The 8,335-nt window shown below is 36.2% G+C and overlaps 1 protein-coding gene across 1 annotated transcript; it reads right to left on the bottom strand.

Annotated features, from left to right (window-relative positions):
* Positions 1–3,401: 3,401 nt before the first annotated feature.
* pvalb8 (parvalbumin 8) lies at positions 3,402–7,711 on the bottom strand. The gene is made up of 5 exons (XM_084744933.1): positions 7,529–7,711; positions 6,523–6,590; positions 5,431–5,563; positions 4,637–4,746; positions 3,402–3,706 (listed from the first exon to the last, which is right to left on the bottom strand). Exons 2-5 carry the CDS (start codon positions 6,581–6,583, stop codon positions 3,681–3,683), a joined length of 330 nt encoding a protein of 109 aa, XP_084601059.1. The 5' UTR covers positions 6,584–6,590; positions 7,529–7,711; the 3' UTR covers positions 3,402–3,680.
* Between the last annotated feature and the right edge of the window lie 624 nt (positions 7,712–8,335).

Raw genomic sequence — 8,335 nt, 5'->3', positions numbered from 1 at the left:
TGCAGATCATTGCATTCTGTTTAAGCATTCCAACTTTTTTGGCAGTGCAGTTTGTAGAATATGATGCAAAAATCAGTGTAGCATTTTGACATATTATAGTATAATGTGGTAAATTGTGATATAGCATGGGATATGAAATATAAGGTGAAAGGTAATGCTATAATGTAAGATAAAATATAGTATAGTACAGAAATATAAAAGGATATCAAATATAATATAGTGTAGTATGGGTATGTGTGAGTTTTAAGAAACATATCCAAGTAATTACAGTTCAAACTGTGTTTGTCTTCTTTGGATTCCAATTTTTTTTTCTTATGAACAAACCACGTCCCCGGCAGAGTTTTTTTAGATGATATTTTTTAGATTTTTATTAAACAGTATTATCTTATATGATGATACTCTTATATTTACATTACTACATCCCATATGCAATGGGTGCCCAAAGTTTATTTGCATACTTTGAAGATTTCAATGCATTATTATTAGACTTCTCCTTGAGCGCACCACCATCTTTTCTGACAGTTAACATATACATATGCTAATATACACCATCACTTTTGAATCAACTCTTAATTTATCAATCACTTGTCTCTGTAATCTAATACATACATAATGGTAACTTGCAGGATCTCAAAAGCTTGTTTCACTCACATTAAAAACTTCATCTCATGTGTGAATGTCTCTGGCTTTAGTTGCATTGCTGTACTTTGTTTGCTCAGTGATTTATGGATTGTCTTTCATCGAGGCATAGAAATGACTTGCTGACATGATCTGAAACGGCCACTAATTATAACATTAAATTGCAAATGAATCAGTGTGGCTTCATCCCATTTCTATCACTTTAAAGTGACAGTAAAATTTATGATATGACAAGACACACCTGCCTGAAGTGGGAACACACTTCAGACCTCTATCATTATCACAGCACACCATCTGAATCAAGCAGCAATAGGAACGGCTACACATCCCACACTTGTGACCACGACCTCATGCTAATACCAGGGTATGTCCCGCAGCTCTGAGTAGCAGGTGTCTGCTGTAATAGTCAGCTTCTGCCTGTAATATACAGGTAACTGAAATGACACTAAGGTGGATCCACTGGAAGAACGTGTGGGACTCTGTATTTTGGCACCTCTGGTGGGCGGGTGAATAGTGAGGTAGTTGTTAATTTTAATCCCATGAATCCTGTAAGTGCAGACAATGAAAACACCGTGTGCTATTTAAAGTCTCTTAGTGGAGCAGAGATGTGAGATCAGGAAGACTGGAACTGCCAAAATTAAAAATAAATAAATAAATTCATATGCAATTAAATTAACCAAAAATACCTTTGTGAGCAAGCATGGCCACACTTGAGAGGATTGGCTATTTTCATTATTCTTATTGTCTGCCGTCAAGTTGAATTCTCTGTTAAATCAGATGGTGTTTGCATTTTCCCAGGCAAAGTTACAGTGAGTCGTATTTTAGGCAGTTTTATTTAGATCATTTTATTTTTTACATTATATTTCGTGGTCATGATGGTGTAAACACTACAGCTTTCATCCACAGGAGCCTTCAAAATCAACAAAATATTCAAGTTCCTCATAGAAGCTTTAATTTGCTTTTTGTATTGATTCACCTTTGTATTAATTCATTAATTCATTAATTTAGGTACTTTCCCATTTAATTTTCCAGGTATTTATTTATTTATTTGTATTTTTTTTATGTATTTATTCCTGTATTATTTTCCCCTTATTTTTTACCCACATTTTATTTCCCCAAACTTATTTTCTTTTCATAGTTCTTTATGCGTTACTGCTTCCTGATGCTAATGAGTGGGCTTTTATTCATAGTGTGTCATGGTTTCAACCTTTTACCTATTGGAAGAAATACAAAAGTAAATAAATCCAGAAGTGAATGAAAGTAGAAAAAAAACAATTAATGTCACATTTTATAAATTAATTGATGCTTCCACTTAATTTTACAATTATTTTTGGCCTGTTTAATGGCATATATATTTATTGAGCCATTAGTTATTTATTTTTATTTCATTTATTTACTTATTTTTCATTTGTTTATTTATTTATTTATTCAGTCTTTTATTTCAAATTTTGGCCATTTCAGGCCTCCATAGGGAGACGATCAATCTTGTGTCTGAGTGTGTGGGTGAGCGTAGTAAAACTACGGATGCACGATAATTATTGAGTCTGATGAATTATTGGCAGACATTGGTCTGACACAGCTATATCAATATCAGTATCGGTGTTTATTAGCCAATAAATATCGTTCTGATAATATCTGATTTGACACATTGTGTCAAGGCATTTATTCTGAATTCTCAGACAAAACGTTCTGTAACATCCAAAGTATATTTGTGAAGTTTTTTTTTTTTTATGAACTTAGTTAGAAATAAACATAAATAAATAAAAACTTCTGAACATTTGAAGAGTCAGAACTGCTCTTTGTATTTGTTGCCATATTGATGTCAGTTAGATTTGGTGCAGTCAGAGCTGTGGAATATTAAATCAGCCATCTTTGCTCACTATATCTCAGCCTTTTTTTAAAAAAAAAAAACCATCAAGTGTAGATATATGAGCTTCTCTGAGAATACAAAAATGTTAAATTTTTTGGCTGAAAGAAAATCCATATATCTTGCACCCCTGAATAAAGTGATTCTTCTTTAATACAACCTGAGCAAACCCTCCTGAGCTGTCAAGGAGACCTGGCAAAGGAACACATGTAAGGCTAGAATACTCAGCTATAGCATTCTGCAGAGTGTGCATCACACACACATACACACACTGTGCATACACACACAGCCGCGCTGATGCACATACCATCTTCAACACTGATGTGCGTGTGAGCATACCTTGGGAGTATGTGTGTTTGCACGGATGGCCATCCCTGTCTGATCTCATATTTGATTTTTTGCAAATGTTTTGGGTTTTTATTTTGGGTGTGTGTGCATGTGTGTGTGGTTTGTTGCCCCAGCCGGAGCTCCACTGAGCTTCAGCTGGGTTTATTTACAAAGCTGAGGTCAGGTGTCACTTGATCCAGCCACAGTGACACTCAGGTGGTCATCAAGGTCACCTCCTCTGCTTTTTCCCTGTGCTAGCAGGGAACACACACACACACGCACGCACGCACACACACCTGTACTGAATATAAACCTCAATCAAAAGCCCTTTGTTTTCACTTCTCAAGAAAAGGTTGTGACTGTGTGTTTGCCTGTGTGTTTTTTAGTGAATCAATATGAACATGCAATCCTGAGGGCTAATAAGATAATCTTATGCAGCTGAAACATTTTACAGCACTTCCTTGACTACCACCACATTACATTATTTGTTTCTTGTCATGTTACCTGCTCTCAAACACAAACACATACATACAACGATGTACAGCTGAATAGAAATAATGAAAAGAGAGACAGTTTATAGATTTTATTATTTTATTTTCTCAGTAATTTGGTAAATTGTACATTTATTTGGGAAATACAGCTTTCTGATCTGTCTAAAACATATGAAAACAAAACTAAAAACATCATGAGAATGTGTATGTATGTGTGGACCAGAGTGAGTCTTGCAAAAAAAGAATCAAAAGGTTTTATCTAAACATGGAAAGCTAAAAGAGCCCTTGAAGCAGTGGAATAATGGGGATGAAGATTGGGGGAGGTGAGATTAAGTTGGAGTGATGACGTCCGATGTTTAGGACAAGACCATAGCCTGGAACTCTGTGAAGAAAAGAAATAACATTAGTGAGATCTGATTATTTAATTTACATGTCTGTCATCTGCTTCAGTGTAATTCAAAAACATAAAAATATGGAGCTATTAAGTGCCACTTGTCGTTTAAAGTTGTCATTGCCACAAATTTGAACTAATCCACACATCTAAAATTACAAATGCTCTGTACAACTTAAAAATTCAACTTAGTTCAATAGATTCTTTTGTTTTTAGCACAACACAAACTCTTCAGTTTTGAAAAACTTTCATCAACAAATACTGTCTTGTGGAGATCATTTACTTTTCTTCTTTGGTTACGTGTAAATGTTTGAGTTTTACAGACCCTTAAAAATTGAGTAACCTCATTGAAACAAAACTGAATAATTGTTAATAATGTCATATTTCCACTCATTTTCAAGCCTGCAAATAAGGAACAAAGTAAATTATCTCAACTAATGACTATAGGCTGACTTAGACTTTTTTTTTTGTTTATTTCAAAACTTAATAGTTTGAGTCGGACTCAAAACTCAAAAAATCTACTGCAGTAGTTTGCCTTGCAATGTTGAGTTGTCTCAACTTTTTTACAGCGGAAATTATCTCAACATAATGTTATAGGTTAGCAAAATTTAGTTTAGTTTACTTATTTGTTTGTGATTTCTAAAACTCAAAGATTCAAATGAATTATCTCAACAAAACACTAATAATAAGAGTTTGAGTTTGATTTAAACCTCAAAAGTCTAGTGAAGGTTGACCTTGAAATTCTGAGTTTTCTTAACCTTTTTTTTTTTTTTTTGTGTTCTAGGAATAAAAGAAATTTAGTCACTGATCTACCTTCTGACTGAAAATGTGGAAAACTGCCTCCTAAAGAGCTCAGTTTTCTAATTAAACATGCATACATGCATGTGTTGTATAATATCTCATCAGTGTGGTTCATCTCACCATCTGCTCCAATCCGACCATCACTGTCATCATCAGCAGCAGTCAGGAAGCCCTTGGTCTCCTTGTCTGTCAGAACGCGAGCCCCAGGAGAAAACCTCTGGAGGAAATACCTGACACACACAGACAAAGTTTCAAGTTAGATGCGCTCCTCGGTGACAAGTGGACACGGTGATAACCACAAAAGCAACAACACCAAGATCCAACCTCAACATCAGCTTAATTGTAGGTCCTGATTGTAGGTGCTGCTGTACAGCCAGAGAAACAACGTCTGGGTGATAAATATAACTGTGCTGATGTAATTTAGACCCACTTGACATATAAAGCGAAAAACAATGTGACTAGTCATCTAATTCTTTTTTATATCAATAAGAAAACATTATGTGATCTTGTTTTTTTTAGCCTTTTTTGCCTTTACTTCTATTTATTTGCATTGCCATGTCTTTTTCTTGTTTTCCTTGTTCTTATCTCTTGTACTTCTGTTTGATGTTTTTGTGTCTTTTGCTTTGGTTTTAATGTTACCTCAATTTTAGCTTAACTTTGTCCCTTTGTTTGGCTTCTGCTGTTATTTTGCCTCCTGGGTATCCTGCTATTGCTTTGTTCATTGAAGCACTTTGGAAACTCTGTTTTTAAAGATGCTATATAAATAAAGTTATTGGTATTTATTATCATTATTATCCCTGAGAAATGGATGATGTAACTTGGATAAATACAAATGCACTCCTTTGCATCACGAAAGATATGTAATCTCTTCTCTTGTTTGAGGTAACGGACAAATAAAGTCAAACGTGACTCACTTGAGCTCATCCTCCTCAATGTAACCGCTGCCATCATTGTCCAGGATTGCGAAAACCTTCTTAATATCCTGAGGGCTCTTCTTGGCAAGGCCACATGCCTGGAAAAATTTCTTAGGGCAGAAGGACTCTGGTGCTGAAGGAGAAAGACAGAGAGAAACGAGTCAGGAGCAGCACGAGGGAAATGTCAACATTTAGGTCTGCACTAAACTAGAATTAAAGCAAATCCTCAGACAATTTATGTCACTTTAAATTATGGAGACATATGACTTGGTATTATTAAGTGTGATGTAAGTGACTGAACCTTGTTGCCCAGACGCACATAACTGTATTTCAAAATTGTTCACAGCAAGCCGCGGTCCCAATTCATCATTATTTGGGGGCTTGAAAATGAAATGGTTGCAAATGAAAATATTAAATTATTCACTATTATTCACTTGAATGAGATTACTCAACAGTGTTTGATATACTAAATTTGGGTGGGTTTCAAAAACTCAACAATTCAAGTTTATCTAAAGAAAGCAAGAAACAAAACATTATTAGTGGGTAAAACTTTTTCAGATTTTAATTTCAATTTCTGAAATACATTTTTTTGTTTCTGATACTCATGGATTTAATGTTTTTCTTTAACAAGAAAAGTAAATCATATTAACAAAAGATAATAGGTTGGGGAACTTTTACTTTATCTCAAAACTTAAGTGTCTGAGTTTGATTCAAAACTCAAAAAAATTGAGAAGACTGTTGAAATTATGAGTTTTCTCAACTTTTACCTTTACAGTGTGGAATAGTTCATATTTTAGAGGTTTGAGGGGTCAGTTTGTCTAAACATTTGACTGACAGGATCACAACTGTGCCTAACTGATGCTCCTAAAATCACTCAACAAAGTCTTAACCATGTGCCATATAGAGTACACTTTACTTAACATAATCTTGTGTGCATTTATGTATGTATCCTTATTGTGCAATCATACAGTCCTCCAGTAGACCATCACATACAGACAACCTGGTGACTGTACGGGCTCCAGCAGAAATACTGTATAGAATTAAAAAAAATCGAATGAAGAGAGCAATAATGATATTGGTGGAAGACGATACCTTGGCAGTCCTTGATGGCGCTGTCGATGGCCTCAGTGGCGAGGATAGATGAGAGCGACATTTTATTCCTGTTGAAGGAACAACCGTGGTGAATTATTAACATATGTAGCCAGGTACAGCAGAAAACTGTCTAACTTGAGACATGATGGAGCGCACAAGGTGTCCAGGTGATAATCCTGACACTGAGAAGTCAAGAGAGAGTCTTTAAAGGGACAGTTCACCCCCAAATCTAAAGTACATATTTTTCCTCTGGCCTGTAGTGTTATTTATCCCTCTAGATTATTTGATGTGAGTTGCCTTCTCTTAGATATAATGGAATAAAATGACGCTTGGCTTGTGTTGCTCATTCAAACATGCATTTCAAAAACTCAACAGAAATGTGTCTTTACAGAAGTCATGACATAGGAACTACTTTCTGTCTACATAGAGTCTACCACAACTACTTTTTTGTGCTAGAAAGAAAGTAGCTCCTGCATGAAACGGCTCACAAGGTCTGTGAATTATCTTGAATGACTGAGTCATGGTTTCTGGAAAAAAGACATCGCTGCTGACTTTTTCAAATGTATATTTGAAATTATCATAAGCCAAGTGCTATCCAGTGTCATTACACTGAAGAGAAGGCTGACATCTCTACTGCTGATATTTCCAAACCCTGGCAACTCACGCTAAAACTGTCTAGACGGATAAATATCACTACAGGTAAGAGGAAAAATGCTTTTTTTTCATCTCAATAAGTTCTTATGAAAGTAAGAATGTGATAAAATCTCACATATTTCCAACAGCTCCTACAGATTAAACATGATAGAAATAACTTTCTTGTTTTGACTTTTGGCACAACGCGTAAAAGTCTCTCCTTTTACGCACGCAGTACTTTCACCTGTCAGCTCACTTAGCAGCCTCTATAGTACCTTTCATAAAAGGGAGCCAGAGTCTCTACAAAATCTTTAAAACAAATTTAAAAAAAAGCAGCCACACTCTCCATCCCTGAATCCACGCAGCAGCTTACCGTGTTAGGTGGGTGTTCTCGCCCGGTCGGTCGATGATCCAGTAGAGAGAGGTAAGGCTATGTGGTGACTGCTGTCCGTCAAGGCGGATTTATATAGGTCTGATTGCAGTGACAATGGGGATTGCTTGAGTTACCTGTCTGTGGATCAAATTCTAACTGCCCGCCCCTGATCCAATTTCTCAGCTAACTAATTAACCTTTACTATTTATAACGCCCGGGGACACAGAGACCGCACCGTGGACATCTGTAACGCCCTTGTAAATAGCAAATTAAGTTAAAAAGCGCGTTCTTCTTCTCCCCCATCCGCCACTCCCCCCTCCTCCTGTCACCCCTCCTCCTCCTCTTCTCACCTCTAGAATTATATAGTACAGTAAATGCAGGGAGGCTGTAATGTAACTGCAATCTCTCTCCTCATTTTCTCCCTCTCTTGCTGTTTCTACCCCTCCACCCCCCCTCCCTTTCATGCAGATATCCTTTTACAGGCAGCAGTACCAAAACGAGCACATCTGAGCCTCATCCCTCTGCAAATATGCCCCTATCATTACATCTGAGGTGAATTATGGGAAATAAAATGTCAGCTGACATGTCATTTTTGTTGCAGTTTTGCTGAAAGACCATGTCAGTACCATTGTTGCAACATTATTATAGAGTCACCTAAGAGGTCACAACCTCTTTATGACAGGTGCACTGACATTCTGCGGAGCTTCACTGTAAAAATAATCTATTGTTTTAACTGTCTTTGCATTTTAAGTTGACTGAATCTGAAAAGACAAGTTGAGAAAACACATTCTGTGGCACTTCACCTGC

Source organism: Lutjanus erythropterus, chromosome 19 (assembly GCF_056507025.1).
Source record: "Lutjanus erythropterus isolate fLutEry1 chromosome 19, fLutEry1.hap2, whole genome shotgun sequence".
NCBI classification, from domain to species: Eukaryota; Metazoa; Chordata; class Actinopteri; order Lutjaniformes; family Lutjanidae; genus Lutjanus; species Lutjanus erythropterus.
This window is presented reverse-complemented; position numbering and strand designations above follow the sequence as displayed.

Excerpts from the sequence above, each read along its gene's own strand:
- pvalb8 (XM_084744933.1), bottom strand. The coding sequence starts at position 6,583 with ATGTCGCTCTCATCTATCCTCGCCACTGAGGCCATCGACAGCGCCATC. Across the intron at positions 5,564-6,522 it reads CGCCATCAAGGACTGCCAAG|CACCAGAGTCCTTCTGCCCT; the intron begins GTATCGTCTTCC and ends TTTCTCCTTCAG. Across the intron at positions 3,707-4,636 it reads TGGTCGGATTGGAGCAGATG|AGTTCCAGGCTATGGTCTTG; the intron begins GTGAGATGAACC and ends TTTTCTTCACAG.